The sequence below is a fragment of the Cydia splendana genome, chromosome 16 (genome assembly GCF_910591565.1).
Source record: "Cydia splendana chromosome 16, ilCydSple1.2, whole genome shotgun sequence".
Lineage (NCBI taxonomy): Eukaryota > Metazoa > Arthropoda > Insecta > Lepidoptera > Tortricidae > Cydia > Cydia splendana.
In genome coordinates, this window is record NC_085975.1 from 10,927,388 (window position 1) to 10,943,943 (window position 16,556).

Here is a 16,556-nt window from a genome sequence, read left to right on the forward strand (position 1 = left end):
CTCACATCTTTTGACAGCTGGCTAGACCGAAAAAGTGGTACTCTTACGTATAGACAAGTGCAGGTAATGACTGGACACGGCTGCTTCGGTCATTACCTGTACACAATAAGGAGGGAACCTTCGCCGGTTTGTCACCATTGCGGGTACGATGATGACACTGCTTATCACACGATGGTGGAATGCCCAACCTGGGCTCCTGAGAGATGGGAGCTGGAAATGGCCCTGAACGTGGATGATCTCTCGCTGCACAATATAGTAGCAAGAACCCTAGTCAGCGAGAGATCCTGGGCGGCATTCCATAACTTTTCCGAAAAAGTAATGAGAAAGAAGGAAGAAGCGGAGCGGGCGCGCGAGGACAGAGCCGATGCGCATCCGCTACGACAAAGACGGAGGGGAGTCAGGCGGCGGCAATTCGTCAATGCCTTGATTCCCCAGTAGAGCTGCGAGCTGGGGACCCGTAAATAAGGCTCTACACGCTCGAGGAGGGGTTGTAGCGTTACATCCCTCCTCCTCCAATCTGAGGGTGCCCCCGGTGAACAGCCGGGGCGGCCGGGGGAGCATCGTGGTAGAATATTAGTGACCTCACGGTGCTCCCCTATAACGGCAGAGAGGGTAACGCCGCAGGGGTTTTAGTGGGTATTCTCCTCCCCCTCCCTCTGTTTAGCAGAGGGAGTTACGGGAGGAGCGAGCCCCACATACCACCCCATGATGGGCCCCTCCAGCCCGGGGTGGATGCGTAAATGCATTTCCCCTGCGACAAAAAAAAAAAAAAAAAAAAAAAGTACCTACCTAGTATAGTAGTATACTTAGTACAGGCGCAGAATACTATTACCTAATCAGATTTTACAATTATTTGTAATGTAAGACACAAAAAAGGTTCCACTCACGTGATCGGTGCAGTGTTGTGTTTATCGACAATCGACATTGGCTGTTCTTATACATATAATAGGGATGATGACTTATCAATACAAAACTGTACCTACTTATCGATTAAGACCGGACACGTGCGAGTTGGACTCGAGTTCAGAGTAATGAAAGTAATTTTGAAAACTTAAGTACGATTCCCACCGAACGGGCGGAGTCGGAGTGCATTTCACATTTGTATGGCTGCAAGCCAGTCGGCTGCTCGCGGACGCGGTCGGCTCCGAACGCATTCCATCGCTTTTGCCAGACATAATATAACATAACACATTGAAAATGCGCGCCAGCGCGGCCCGACTCCAGCCGGTCGGTGGGAATCGTACATTAGCCGAATAATTGCCCTAAACCAGGGGTGCGAAACTCCTGACTTCGGCCAAACTCGGCTCCGCTTTGCTCAGCATTGCTCCGAGCAATTATTAGGGTTGACACAACTTGACGTCCCTTTGCGTGCACGAACACAGATAAGATAATGGTTTGAATTTTGACAACCCTAAATAGCCGAATGGGATAGTGACATATATTAGAAAGGGACAGCATGATTAGACCCTGAACCGCTATCAAGCTTCGGTTTTGTAGGAAGTTTCCTTTCTGTACGGTAGTACTATTACTCATTCTGTGCCTAACCGTGGTTCCTGTTGTTTGCAGGCAGCTCGAGCGGGTCGCCGGGCGCGCGCGCCGGCCGGCGGTCCTCACTGGCGCTCACGCCCGAGGACGAGCCCCTAGTCGACGTCACCGTAAGTACGCGTCTTCTCTTCACTCTCTCTTATCTCTGACAGGTGCGATTCGTTTTAAATATCTTGCAGTCGTACTTCTACAAGTACATTATACGTCATTTATGTAGGTCCAAACTGCCAATACATGCTTATGCAGCATTGTTCCGGCACTTTGCGTAGTCGCATGTGCAAAGGCGGGTTGTAATGCGATATAAATATGTCAGCTGTCATATTGCTTGCGTTGCGTGCCCTGCGTATTGCGTTGTGATGTTAAGCGATCATTGCTACATACGCAACTAGTGTGGTTAAACATTAATTTACTGAAATCGGGCACTTACCTTACGGATGCGTTTATCACTACCGTCAATATCTCAATCAGTAGTAGTAGTAGTTTTTACGATGGCACAGAATAAATAATAGTACTAGCAAAGACATATATAATGAATAAAGCCTAAGGAAAAAACGTGCCTAGGAAATGAAGAAAAAGTCATTCTCGGATAGATGGCGCACACACCTTTGGCCTATTCTCGGCTAGATGGCGTTGACGACACTGTTTCATATTTAACAATTTTAACACATAGATATCAGTGAATGAACATGGGTCAAAATTATATAAAAATAATAAAATCATTTATCCATAATATATATATACATTTTTTTGATAGTTTTATACGTTTTCATTATTATATATATTCTCTTTGGTACAGAAGACTCACTCTCTAACAAAACGCGTCTGTTACGATAAGGACAGATATGGCCGCTAGGTGACGACAGCGCCACGCGCGGCTTATTGGCTAGCCACCAAAATTGGTGTGGAACGGATGTACTTGTAGCTACCTGTTGCAAAGCGATGAAATCGCGGAGTAAGCCACGCCTGACCATGGGCCTGAAGGGGCCCACTGATTAACAGTCCGCCGGACGGTATCGGCCTGTCAGTTGTTCGGAACTGTCAAAATTTTGTTCTAACTGACAGGCCGATACCGTCCGGCGGACTGTTAATCAATGGGCCCCTTAATAATAAACTGTGTTCATATCATAACATAACACGCCGATTTTTTCCTATTTACACAACTCCAAAGCTGAGCGGCGAATGGGTAAACCTTATTATAAGTCCTGTCTCAGCATCTATGCTCCGTGTATTCTGAGTTTTAGGGGTTTCACTTATTTTCCTCGGCAAATCGAGAATTCTAGTCTTAAGCGCATTCAAACATCAATTGTGACATTGTTGACGTGTAACAAATAAAGTATTTGAAGTTTTGGAGGCTGCAACGGAGGTGGAATTGAAATATCGAAAAATAAACCCATTTTTCTTAATGTCATTATTCAGGGAGCAAAACAGGAATGTACTATTTTAATATCCTCTTAACCTTCGAACGGCTTAGTTTAGCAATTCTGCAGAATGGAGCAGCGGCCGGATGTTTTGTCGGAGCTTAGCTTATACTCTATAAGCTATGGATACTATTTACATGAAAGAACTAGTTTATTCATGAATGAGTAAATAACATGTGAAAGACTAAGAGCTAGCCCCGGATAGTGGTCAAGGGTTTCAAAGGCAATAAAACCTGTCTGGTTAACTAGTTTGTTATACTATCCTTATTACGGGATCCAGGCATCTGGCAGCTGGAGGTCAGAGAATACAGGCCACTTGAAGGATGCAAGTTATAGAATTCTAGGTTTGAAGTAGTGGTCTAGTTTCGTTGTTCTTGAAATCGTTGGAACTTTTTAGTATTTAGACAGTCCCTTTAAATAAAAAAACATCTAGGTACGCTAAAGTCGATAAAAAAAAGTGTAATAAGTTCATGACTTGTATTGACGTATTTGCATGCGTTTATTTTACTTATCGCCTTTATGGTACGTTGTTTATTTATCTGACATATAAGTATAGAAATGATCAGAAGTCTAAACCTAAATTAGCCTGAGGCATTGTTCCCAGGACACTGGCCGGCCGCCTTTATTAAATACCTACTCGTATAAGTTAAAATAATTTAGTTATTAACTAACTTAGAAGGTATCTTGTCTATTATCTAGGTTAACAGCGCCGATTGTGATAACTGATTCAAAATACTTCGGCATACTGATGAAAATCAATGATTAAATTATTTTAATCAGCGGGGCTCTGATTGATAATGCGGGTGTTATATTCTTATCACGACTATCAGACATTAAGACAATCATTATTATGAATGGTTGTACTAGTCTTTCTTGGAGTCCGCCATTGCGCAAACGTTCGGTGGCGCGTTAATTTATATTTAGTTAGTTATTCAAAAACAAGAAAATGTATACAAAATGTGACATGTGTTAAAATAAGATATCTGTGAATGGGTTGCAGAAAGTGTAATAGTTGTAACACAACGTGACCGGAATAGTTGAACTAGTGATACCTCTGTCACCAGTCCAATTTATCAAATGGTTGATCGAATGGCGCCATGACGTTTTAACTTTGATTGAGTCATTGAAAGTGATTTAACAGTCTACTTAGGTAGCAGGTAGATACGTTTTCCGCTATCGAAATCGTACTATTATAGTTCGTCAATCACAGTATTATCGGATAGTAAGCGGATTAAATATTATAATACTTCCCGAGGATAATCCTCAGAAGCCTCGTCAGTAAAGCAGCATCGTTTGTACGATAAACAGTATGGCAAATAATGTGAATAAAACTCGAACTAACCAAGTTCAAGTTGAAAATCAAGAAGAACAAGAAAAGAATTTGGGATGTTGGGCCAAGTTCAAAAGCTTATTTGAAGACAGGGGGTTTGATCTGGAGTACGAATATCGCTCTCCTGCGCTGCACGCCTTCGAAACTGGGCGTCACTCTGATGGTTTCAGACGCGTCACTGAAAGACGGCTTTCTTCTGAAGAGAAACGGAAAGCTTTTCAAGAAAAAGTGGCACATTTCGAAGAAGAGGAGAACGTTGACAATTTTTATGACCAATTTGCTAGTAACGATAATTCGTTAGAAATTACCGAGTCTCAAAAGAGGCACTCGAAGTACAGAAATCGTGTGTCCATTAGGCCCAGTATTTTCTTGACGAATATACAAGAAGAAACAAATAGTGTTAAAGACTCTGAAGTGGATGAGTCAGAAGATGAATTAGAAGAGGTAAGTAATTTTCAAGTCTACAACTGAGTTTTGAGAGAGAATTATTTGGTTCAAGATTATGTATCTTTCATAACAATTACCTATATTTAAACAAATCCAATTTCCAAATGTCAAGGTCTCGGCTCTCAATACCATTTTGTGGCATTCGGTGTCGAGACACTGGGGCCGTGGGATCCAAGCGCACATGTTCTTTTTAAAGAACTGTCGAAAAAGCTAGTCGATTCTACCGGTGACCAGAGAGCTGGCAGCTTTCTCTCGCAGCGCATTAGTATTGCCATTCAGCGAGGGAATGCTGCCAGCATCTTTGGCACAATGCCGCGGGGGCCTTTTTTAGATTTATTTTAATTTAGATTTGTTCAGTTTTTAACTTTAGTTTTTAATCTTATTGCATGATGTTGCTCATTAGACTGTATTATCAAATCCAATACGCACATTTTTTTGGCAAACAGCAGCAAGGCAATATAAACGAAACGTTGTCTGCCTGCGGAACACGACTTGACTAATAGGGTATTTTCCAACTAGTCAAATCAGTTACTTTTTTAGAACTGTCAAAACGATTTGCTAATATGAAATTTATATGAAACTTTACATCGTCACGTCACGGTCAACTCACCTATTTTTTATATTTCTATCCGATTTATTAAATAGAACTTGTGTTTAAAAATAACTCCTATCTGTGTTTTTCTAATAATTATCAGGAGATGAGAAAATTGTGCGGTTAGAAAATACGATAAATCTACTGATTTAATTTTGTTCACTGAAGTTAAATCGTTTTCGATTCCGTTGTTCATTAGGGGCACATTGTCTGAATTACAAAGTGGGATTAAGTAAAGCTTGTCGGACAGAGAGCAGTTAGATGTAATACCCGTATTTTACGTGTTTCTCTCATTTAGTAACCAAAACACACGTACGTTCACGTTACAGATTTTAAGATAATTGTGTCACGTGCATGGGCACATTTTAGGGGTTATACTGGGTTTTCGGATACCTATTAATATAGTTTACTTAAATCAAAACTGCAATAATATAAAATAATACAAAATGCAATTACCTAACTATTAATATTAACGCTTTTGTACGAATAATCTCATATTTTTTGCCACAACCTCCAACCGTACCTATTTCCATTCATTAAGTACCTAAGCTATGTAGGTAGTTCAATCGAGAAAACGGTATTAAGTCCATTTATTGTCAAACAATACTCGGACAAAGCCTACTGATTTACCTGGCATGGTTCCACACAATACCTTGACCTGAAAGTATTAATCTATTGTACTATATGGAGCAGGAATAGCTGCACAGTGTATGTAAATATCAGTTATTGAAAGAAAATCTGAACATCCAATCTCACCGGTAGCGTTGTGGGAGGCCGGAATCGATATTCTTTCTTTGTTCAAAACCACTAGTCACATCATAATACGAACAAGGTGATACCGCAAAAACAGGAAACTGACTAGGTGTATGTAAAATATATGTACATATACGAGCCCCGATGCAGTGGAGTGGAGTTCGTCTAGTTAATACACAAATATTATTTAATACTTATGTAGATCAAACGACTCAGTAATGGGATCCATATTAGTAATGTTTAATATCTACACTCGCGGACAAAGAATACGGGTCAGTACGATATACTTGAATAATCTCCTAAAATAATAGAGCTATGGGGCATGAATGAAACTATATTTAACGGCCTCCTAGCCTAGTCGGTAGTGACCCTACCTACGAAGCAGAAGGTCCCGGGTTCGAATCCTGGTAAGGGCATTTATTTGTGTGTTCATCACAAATATTTGTTCCTGAGTTATGGATGTATTCTAATGTAGATAAGTATTTATATATTTGTGTATATTATGTATATCGTCGTCTAGTACCCACAACACAAGCCTTACTGAGCTTACTGTGGGACTAGATCGATCTGTGTAGAATTGTCCTATAACATTTATTTATTTATTTTATTTTATATTGTAGATCATTCTATAGCTAATCAAACAACACCAAAAGTTTGAAACGTTATTCATTTGTTTATTAAAATGACATAGAAAACGATATATCAACAGATTTTACGTAATTATCCAAAAATTATTTTGTCATTACAGTAGATTTCATTTATTACGACCTTGGTTGTAGCGACCATTCGGCTATAGCGACGTAAAATCCAAGTCCCATGAATTTAAAGCATATTTTAGTACAAGATTCATGTGGATATAGCGACTTCGGGTGTAGCGCCGAATTCGGGTGTAGGTAGCGACGGTTTTTAATGAACCATTGGAACAAGTTCTTAGAAATCGCATGCAGATATTTCGACTGGAGTCTTTTTCTTATCTTTTGTTTCACTGTACCTACATATTTATTTTTGTACAAACGAGAAAAGACGAGAACATATGCATCGGGGCTCGTATCATTGTACCATAGTATTATTCTAAACTTACGTAGTAAACGGATACTTGCGTAGGAAGTTTTTACACAATTTAACCCTGGAATTATAATTTTCGAAGTAATAGTTTTTTGGGCGACAAATAAATGAAAAAGTAACTATATAGTGACTTTAGCTTTAAAACTTAAGAGCCAACGGGAGTGGTCATTTCTCCATACAAACGTACTCCTCGTTTTCCTCCGTGGTTTTTGAAGCTAGAGCAATGATTTTTTCAACACAGATTAATATTGTCAATATCTGTGTCGGACCGTTTTGCTTTTTTTGATATTTTTGTTTTTTAAGGCGCTAGAGCCCTTCAAAAATGGCCAAAATGGCCTAATTGACTATGCCGCAATGAGAGGCGTGGCATTCAAAACCGATATCAATTAGCCAAAAAAGCAAAACGGTCCGACACAGATAATTTCATAATCATTTAGATTTCCAAATTTGGTTACGATTGGTTAAGTTTTGGAGGAGGAAACAGAGGAGTACGAAACCTCGATTTTTGAGATTTTTACGCAGGATTTTTCGCCTTGTCCTTATCGCACTACTTTTAGGTGCCGCTTCCGTTAGCGAGATGGGTATATTCACCTACAATATTTAAAACTCAGCTCCTGTTTCGTCTTAAGAAGCTCGTATTATGTCGACAAGAGTTCGGACCACGTAGTATTGGACCATAATAGTTTACCTTGCCAAGTTTAGGTAAGTAACGTAATTTCAATGGCCTACAGTGCCAAATTTCAATGGCTTCCTAAGTAATTGTCTTATTGTATGAACACGTAAAAGAAGTAAATACAGTATACATAATCAGTATTATCACTTGAAGGCTATGTATTTAGATTTTAACACTGCCTCGTATATGTAGGTATATTCTATACGTCATAAACTTATGGAACAGTCTCCACCAGGTATATCTGAGCGGCCAAGGTGCTCATAAATACCTGATCATGCACTTTAATTACTTCCTGAATTCCTGATAGAGGCTTTGTTCAGATATCTGTAAACATCTTAGCCGCTCCGATATATCTGATGGCTAAGTACTGAACAATCAATGTGGGTTTAGCGTATAGTGTGGAGCTGTGGAGTATTTGTTTTATTCATGCAGTAAATTAGGCTTAAAGTCTACGTTAAATATGGGCTAGTAACATAGCTATGTATTTTAAGACGTCATCAACTTACGCCACAAGAACTTGATGCTAATCCAAGTCCCATCAAGTGTGGCATTGATTATAAATGTGGAGTATTTCTCCATTCGGTGGATTAGGCCTAAATCCTGGCATTAAGCCCGCATCGCCATACTCCTACGTGACTGGAATGGGATCCTCTAAACAAATCCGCCGTCTGTTTGTGTGCTAAATTGAAATTTATTTGCACAGATTGTTGGGGATATATTCAAAATACGAGGCGTGTCTTTAAATAACTGGTAAACAATTAGTAAAGTAGTGTACTCGTATGGTGAATTACTTAGTTGTTTTAAAATGACCAAGGCACAAATAGACTAGTGGATTTGTTGCACTTTATGACTAAATAGTTTGAACAATTTATTTACGATATATAGCAAATCATTATCAACAGTCTTAGATATATTATGATATTTAAAATGGGTGAGTTCACCTTGATTCAATGTGTCAATCACTACGTTTGCGATATGCCGCAAGTTGTCATAATGCATTTCTTTGTCATCATTATTACTTTGACTAGGTAGTCGTTTACTAGTAAATTTCTGATTCATTTTTGTATCAGTAAAATCATAGTACCTACGAGTAATCGAGTATTCTCATATACCGCGTAGGTACGTAGGTATTGTCGGAATTGTATTAAATTGAAATATGTACATGCTTATGCTTACCCTAGCATTATTAAAATTAATTAAGGTACTTAGCTTTACGTGTTACACACATACCTATTCTAAAACGTAACATGGAATCTGATTGTTCAATAGTGATTGGCAGTTTTAGGATTAAGTACCTATTCCGCCTGCTTATTGTTTATCTTTCGACACCTGTCTCGTATATCGTAGGCCGGCTGGCAAGCCTCAGTCCTGATTTACTAACCATAAATAAGGCGAATAAAACTGTTACGAGAATAAATGATCGCTTACACTTTGCTCAACAACGTAAATTATGGTCAACAGTTTACGCCCAGAAGAGTTGTTGTTCTTTTTTGTTTTAAAAATTGTTGACGATTTGTTTAATGATTGTGTTCCGTTTTCCGGCCACATCGCAAAACTCAACTTCTACATTTTATAGTTTATGATTATATTGTGAAATTGAGAAAGTGCTAAGAGAGGAGACTCTTTATGACAGCCCTTTCTCAATTTTGTACTTCGGGTCTTGAGCTTGACTGGTTTTTACCTGAATTTCCTAACCCAGACTGCTAGGCTTCTTATTGACATTAGTCCGATTTCCTTGAGACGTTTTCCTTCATCGAAGAGTAACTGATAAATAGCAAATGATGTTTCGCATTTCCATGAAACTCATTAGTACGAGCCGAGGTTTAAATCTACGACCTCCGACTTGGAAGCCTCACCATTTACCGTAGGATGGAAATTAAATCGATTCTAGGTTCCATTAACGTTATTAAGTTTATTAAAGTCAATTGCGAGCCAAAGGCAGCGTACTCCGTACTCCCAAACACTAAATACCCTGAATAGCCTATGCCACACTAAAGACGGTGGCCAAGACACGTTCCGGGCACTATAGCGACGTCATTGGCATCAAAGCAATTAGTAAACAAAGACGAGACAGTACTGTTGCTATGTACCATCGACGACACAGTTTGTTGAAACATCGTAAACCTTATTGCAATAAGGTAAGGTCTACCAACAGACAGTTTAGGCTGCTGCTGTTATCACTTATACAGGTTGTTGTTTCCCACGCATGTACCTATTAAGTTTTAGGTAAGTGGCCAACATACTTCACAAGCTGAATATGTCCAATGTGCTTGGGAGTAATCGCTCATATCGAAAAAAATGCTAATTTAAGTATTAGAATTTGGTTGCCCGGATTCCGGTTTTTATTTTCTTTTCGATCTTATTCGCTTATTTTTGAGTATTGTCAAACACAATACATCACGCGTTAAACAGAGGGCTTGTTGTATACCATAGTAAATTTTAGTCAAAGTTTGAGTCCCGTCCATCGCCGACGTCGGCTATACTACCTTTGAAAGTAAGACTAACTGTTCTCCGATGACTTACTCAAAGGGGCTGGTGCCTAAGGGCTACGTCACAGACCCCAAAGGTTTCAAACTTTATAACATTCCTTTGCGTATTTAAAGGCATAATTGCTTTATTAATTATGAGACCCCTGTATGTAACAAGGTCGCTTGTGTACACAAGACATTAAATTAGCCGGGTTTTAAGGGTGTTTAATAATTTCCTGGGTTGGTATTCAGAATCTTTGAATAAAATACGAATTTTACTTCAAGAGAATTCATTGCACAGAAATTTCGCTACAAGTGTGCTAGAATGAGACACTGATGATCTTGATACTAATATTCGTATCATATTGTATAATTCTGAATAAATTACACCTTCTAAAAACATCGTTGAAGCCAGCAGCATGTTAAAGAGACGGGGAAATGCAGGCGAGTTATTAAAGAAGAGACGCGTTGCACGTAGATTTTCGTACATTGACCCGGCTGTTGACATCTCTATAGCACTCGCGTAATTATACTGCTGTCCCGTCCATGATGCTAGTTGTCAAAGTCACTGTGTGAGCTTGACAGCAATATACTTAATAATGCGAGTGCAATAGAGTTGTCAACAGGCGGTTCAATGTACGAAAATCTATGTGGAACGCGTCTCTTCTTTATTAATTATCTCTAGTCCTATATTTTATAGGTTAAATCAGCACAATAAAAGTTAATGAAATCATTAGGCACGATAGCTGGTTTACTCCCAGATATATAGTGTTTATTATTAAAAAGCTATTAATATTTATACCTTTCGGTACTTGAATTGTTTACATCGTAAAATGTGGATGGAACAATCATAGTTACTTGACTTCATAAATACTTACTCGTGTACCTGTACTAGTGTTCTTGTGTATACTTAGTCCATTTTCATCTTCGACAAAAGAACTACCTACAATATTATTCCTCATGCTAAATCAAAAGAAATGTTTATTTAATTTTTCTAAGTCAGCATTTTTGTTTGTTTCTTTGCAAGTTTACAGGATTTCTTTGAAGGATTTCTTATCCTATAAGGTAAACGTACTGGTGCTCGACGCGGTCCCTTCTTCTGAATCTTGAAACTTAAGGCATTGTCAATAGAGGTGACGGCAGGGTGTCATCTATTGGGCATTAGCATGTCGAGCACTAGTACGTTTACCTTAAGTTAGTGTCAAAAAATATTTTTTCAAAACCAATAGTAGCCATTTGGGTAGTTTCTTTACTCGAAAGAAGATACTTCGATTTCATGGCCACAATGGCATCGTTTCAGTAGTAGCAAGTAGGTAGTAGATAAGCCACTGAATACTAATTACCCAGCGTTTAGTTGTTACGTGCTACTCCACCGAGCCAGTCCAAAATGTCGCAAATAAACAAGCGGTGCGATTCGGGAAATGAATTAGAGATTCACTAGATATGAAATAGTAAAGATAGATATGTGACGTTCTACGGCAAAAGGTACCCTATGGCGGTTGGCGCTTACGCTATTATTAACGTCGCTCCAATATTTTTGCGGCCGCCATAAGGTACCTTTTGCCGTGGAACGTCACATATCTTTACTATTTCATATCTAGTGAATCTCTCGCGCCGAATGAATCGTAATTTATAGGCTCTATTGTGTTAAGCAGCTCCGGGCATTTACATCCTAATTTGCATTCAAGTTAGCGCGGACTATTATTGTTCAGATGACATGACGGTTGACGGCCGATGTTAATGCAAACATTCAGATTTGAATAAGTATTCAATATACACACGCTAAAGCATTTTATATTTAACATTTATCTTCAACATTCAATAGGGAGTATTACTGCAATGTTCTGCCGCCAGACTGCAGCACTAATTTGTTTAGTAAACCATAGAGTAATTTATACACACTAGGCCTTAAACAGTTTTTTGACAAGTTGTCACTATGACATTGATGCATCAAGGCGGTTTGTTTACAGGTGACCTACCGCGAAACGCGAAAATCGAAATTTCTTTATCTGCCTCTCTATCGATCGAATAGGCAAGAGTGATAGAGAGGCAGAAACCGAACTTTCGACTGTCGTGTTTAACGGTAGGCCATGTGATTGCCCTAGTGACGCCCTCTACGCAGAGTTTTGCGTAATATTTCCTATTCATATTGCTTTTCTTTCGTGTCTTAAGAATCGTTATGGCAACGCATGCAAATTAAATACGAGCTTAATGGAGTTTCATAGTTTAAGGTAAACATGAATGCGTAACAGTTTTGGACAATATAATTCACTACATTATAAAGAAAATAGCACTTGATTTATAAGCTCAAACACAAATTTCTTACCAAAATACATAGTATGTGCTATGTCCGATTAAGTAGCTCTATAGTATTTTTTTGTGAAAGTAGTTTATTTTATGTGAAAACTTTCAACTACAACTACCGAATATCAGGGAATATAATAGGTTACTTACCTAATATACCTACTATACTCTTTGGAATAGGCCTAGTTTGTAGGTAAGTTTTGATTACACATCACCATAGCTATCGAAACAGGTGAAACTTAATTACGAGTACTTAATGAAACCAATTTACCAAAGTTTTCTATACCTTTCCGAGGATCATTAACAAAAACTTTGTAAATTAGAGGTTCTTCTCCTAAGCTGTAGATATTGTAATATCTTCCCATTAACGCGCGTGATAAAATATCCATTTGGGAAACGAAATTGACGTGTCCAAACGGGGAGGTGGGAGTTCGGTGGAATTTTCATTAAGTCTAATTCGGGGATTTCATTAATAACGTGACTAAAGATCACTGCGTCGCCCACCTTCACGAAAAACAACACTTTTTACAAAAATAGACCTTTCTTACTATCTTAGCTACGGCACAGATATTGCAAAGTCTATCTAAGCTAACACTGTACAGACTTTGAAGTGACAAAGTAAGACAGTGCCACTAGAGACGTCATATTTTCTACATAATGGCATTTCTACTCTTTCACTGAAAAGTTCGTGCAGATACCTTGGTTCGACTTTAGATCAGTCAGTTGTGATGCATAAGTTTTACTTGTTCAAAAAAAACATATTTCATTCACAGGAAAATTCCTAATGCTCTTTCGTGTTTGCTTGCTAAATAGAAATATTAGCACTAAGCGCCACGCAACGCAAGCAGTAGGCACACTGGCACAGTCAGCTGCAGAGAAACTGATCTTCTCGAATAGTTTGTAGGAAATTAAGTATGCTAATGTGTAAAAAGCACCTTAAATACTCTAGATTACTTTGATTTCGCTCTTTTTTAGTTTCTAGTTCAAGTTCAAGAAATAATACCTAAATATAGGTAGAAACCTAAGAAGTTCAACCGGGCTAAATGCAGCTATGGAGATATGCGTCTTTTAGGTATTTATTTTTCGAATAAGATTTCCAAGGTTTTCTTTCCAAGAGCTCAAGTTTTATCAGTATACCACAAAGCTTTAATAATTCACGTTGCTTAAAAAAATAATTCACATAGACGCAAAAACCTTCATAGTTGCATTTATCCATGTCGACCTTACCTAAGTATTTATTTTTTTATCTGCTACATGCATTTTGAGTTTAAAATATAAAATAAGGATTTCTAACGCTCGTTGAAACGAAAAAGCCGACGAAATCCTTATCTAAGCTAATATCTATCACTAACAAGTACCTAAATCCTGAATGGACGCAAAATCCATAAAGCGAATGCCATGAAATGCCTAAATGTATTAAATTCATAAACCCAAATAGATTTTAACAAGTTTTGCAAATCCGGGGCATCTCTATTTGCTCACTATATTGGAAGTATTGGAACTATATTATTATAGTGATATTACATAGGTTTCGATACTATTGCAAACGGTTCGAATAACACCGCATTTGTGGTGGTTGGTTCTTGGATATCCTTACAATATAAATAGGTACATATATTAGAATGACATGATTAAATCTGGAGCCCGGTTCAAATAATACGGGTTCAAATACTTGTTACGGTATTGAAATAGGAATAGGAATAATAGGGTGGTTCAAAAAACATTTTTTTTTATTTTCCTACGGGGCACCCCCTTATTTTGTTACACTTATTATGCTGATAAAATACACCAAGTTTCATAATTTTATCTCAACTACAAGGGGGTGCTACAACACTTTGAAATTTTTCAAAGTTGTATGAAATCCAAAAAAAAAAAGTTTTTATTATTCAGAATTTTATTTAAGTATCTGGTTTCACACTATTTGCACATGTGATTTATACGTTTTTAAGTAGAAAATCATTTTTATTTCTATTTTTTATAATTTTTCAAAAGTAAGATTTTTTAGAATTTCGCCTAAAAAAGTCATAAAAACTAGAAATAAAATTTTTTTTTACTTAATAACTTTTAAATCACACTTTCAACTAATGTGAAAACCACTACTTACATAAAAATCTAAAAAAAAATAAAAATCTTACTTTTGAAAAATTATAAAAAATAGAAATAAAAATGTTTTTCTACTTAAAAACTTATAAATCACATGTGCAAATAGTGTGAAACCAGATACTTAAATAAAATTCTGAATAATAAATACTTTTTTTTTTGGATATCATACAACTTTGAAAAATTTCAAAGTGTTGTAGCACCCCCTTGTAGTTGAGATAAGATTACAAAACTTGGCGTATTTTGTCAACATAACAAGTGTAACAAAATGAGGGGGTGCCGCTTCTTCTAACTAGAGTTTGAATTTTTCCCATACAAACGTGAACCACCCTAAGGAATAATTTATTGATAATAATTGGGAACACAGTAAGCCCCAAACTAGGCTGAGCCTGTATCTTGGGGCTTAACAAAAAGAGTACCTATGTAACAGTTGGATAAATTAAATCTAGATAACTCAAAAATTATGTGATATGTGTGTGTGTATGTGTGTGTGTGTAAGGTGTAGGAGAGCGAAGCGAGCGAGTCAGGACAAGAGTGAAATGGTTTTGATACGACTATGACGGTCGTCTTGATGAACGGCGCGCATTTCACGCTCGCCTTTCACTTCATTTCGCAAGCGAAATTTAGGGTCGTGTCAAAATAAGATAAAAACCTTAACAATTACTTAAATCTGAATCGTGCTCCTGGTTCCATGCAATCACAGACAAGACATCCTCCAGACTGAGCACTCTATCCCCTCTGCCACAAATACGGTATTTTACTCCATTTTCGAGTCGAAAGTGACTTTGTGTGACGTCTGTGTCTTTGAATGGGCCAATCACGGCACGGGACCTTGCTCACCTCGTCCCCCGCACCCCCGTATTTTTTGCAGCATCGGTTTCATGAAATTATTGCTCTAAACTCCGTCTAGAGGATTCCTAGCCTATTAATGCAATCGATGCAGTAACACGAGTCGGACTCTAGGGCTTCATTAGGAAGGTAAAATTGGCCAGGATGGAAAGCACTACAACATAGAGCTACTTAAGGTGATTACGACCCTCAGATATGAGAATTTCACATAAAAGAAGATGATTAAATATGTATGTACTTACTTAGATATTGCAAAGTGTGTCAAAAGAAACAGCGACCTCAGTATTTATAATATAAATAAAAAACCGGCCAAGTGCGAGACGGACTCGCGCACGACGGATTCCGTACCATTACGCAGAAAACGGCAAAAAATCACGTTTGTTGTATGGGAGCCCCACTTAAATATTTATTTTAATTTGTTTTTAGTATTTGTTGTTATAGCGTCAACAGAAATACATCATCTGTGAAAATTTCAACTGTCTAGCTATCACAGTTCATGGTGACAGACAGACAGACAGACGGGCGGACGGACAGCGGAGTCTTAGTAATAGGGTCCCGTTTTTACCCTTTGCGTACGGAACCCTAAAAATACTTTCCTGCAATGTGCTCGGAAATGTTCGTCGTATTGTAGTACTATCATCCACCTAAATATTAAATAAATATGAAGGTGGATTATATTGTTTGACGTTTTTAATGTTAAGATTCTAGTGCACGGTCATGAAGCTTGATTAGCTTGAATAATTGATTATTTTACCTTATTTCCTTCCTGACATGTTTGGAGGAAAGCACTATATATTCCTCAGTGAGAATAGATTCGTCTCATTGTCAGACTTGTTTCGTCCGAGAAAATCGAATCTCATCCACGATTATAAGATTTATAAGCCTTTAAAGAGATTTGTTTGAGCCTATGTTATCATTGTTCGTATAATGTGATAATTGATTACATATGTATTAACTTTCTGATTACTTACAAAGTACTTGTAAAAGTAATAGACCAGCGGCTAAATCAAGC

The 16,556-nt window shown here is 37.9% G+C and overlaps 1 protein-coding gene and 1 long non-coding RNA gene across 8 annotated transcripts in view; one reads left to right on the plus strand and one right to left on the minus strand.

Annotated features, from left to right (window-relative positions):
• The window catches only part of LOC134798250 (high affinity cAMP-specific and IBMX-insensitive 3',5'-cyclic phosphodiesterase 8), a 205,699-nt gene that overhangs the window by 117,290 nt on the left and 71,853 nt on the right, over nucleotides 1-16,556 (plus strand). For 5 of the 7 annotated variants that reach the window (XM_063770636.1, XM_063770640.1, XM_063770638.1 and 2 more), the window contains one exon: nucleotides 1,567-1,655. In XM_063770636.1, the coding sequence (XP_063626706.1) occupies nucleotides 1,567-1,655 (89 nt within the window). Of the gene's footprint in view, nucleotides 1-1,566; nucleotides 1,656-4,252; nucleotides 4,738-16,556 lie in introns of those variants that run through there. The other 2 variants (XM_063770634.1, XM_063770635.1) reach the window with 1 other exon arrangement.
• Nucleotides 1-16,556, minus strand: part of LOC134798273 (uncharacterized) — a 683,132-nt gene that overhangs the window by 84,193 nt on the left and 582,383 nt on the right. The gene's annotated exons all lie outside the window — the stretch shown is intronic.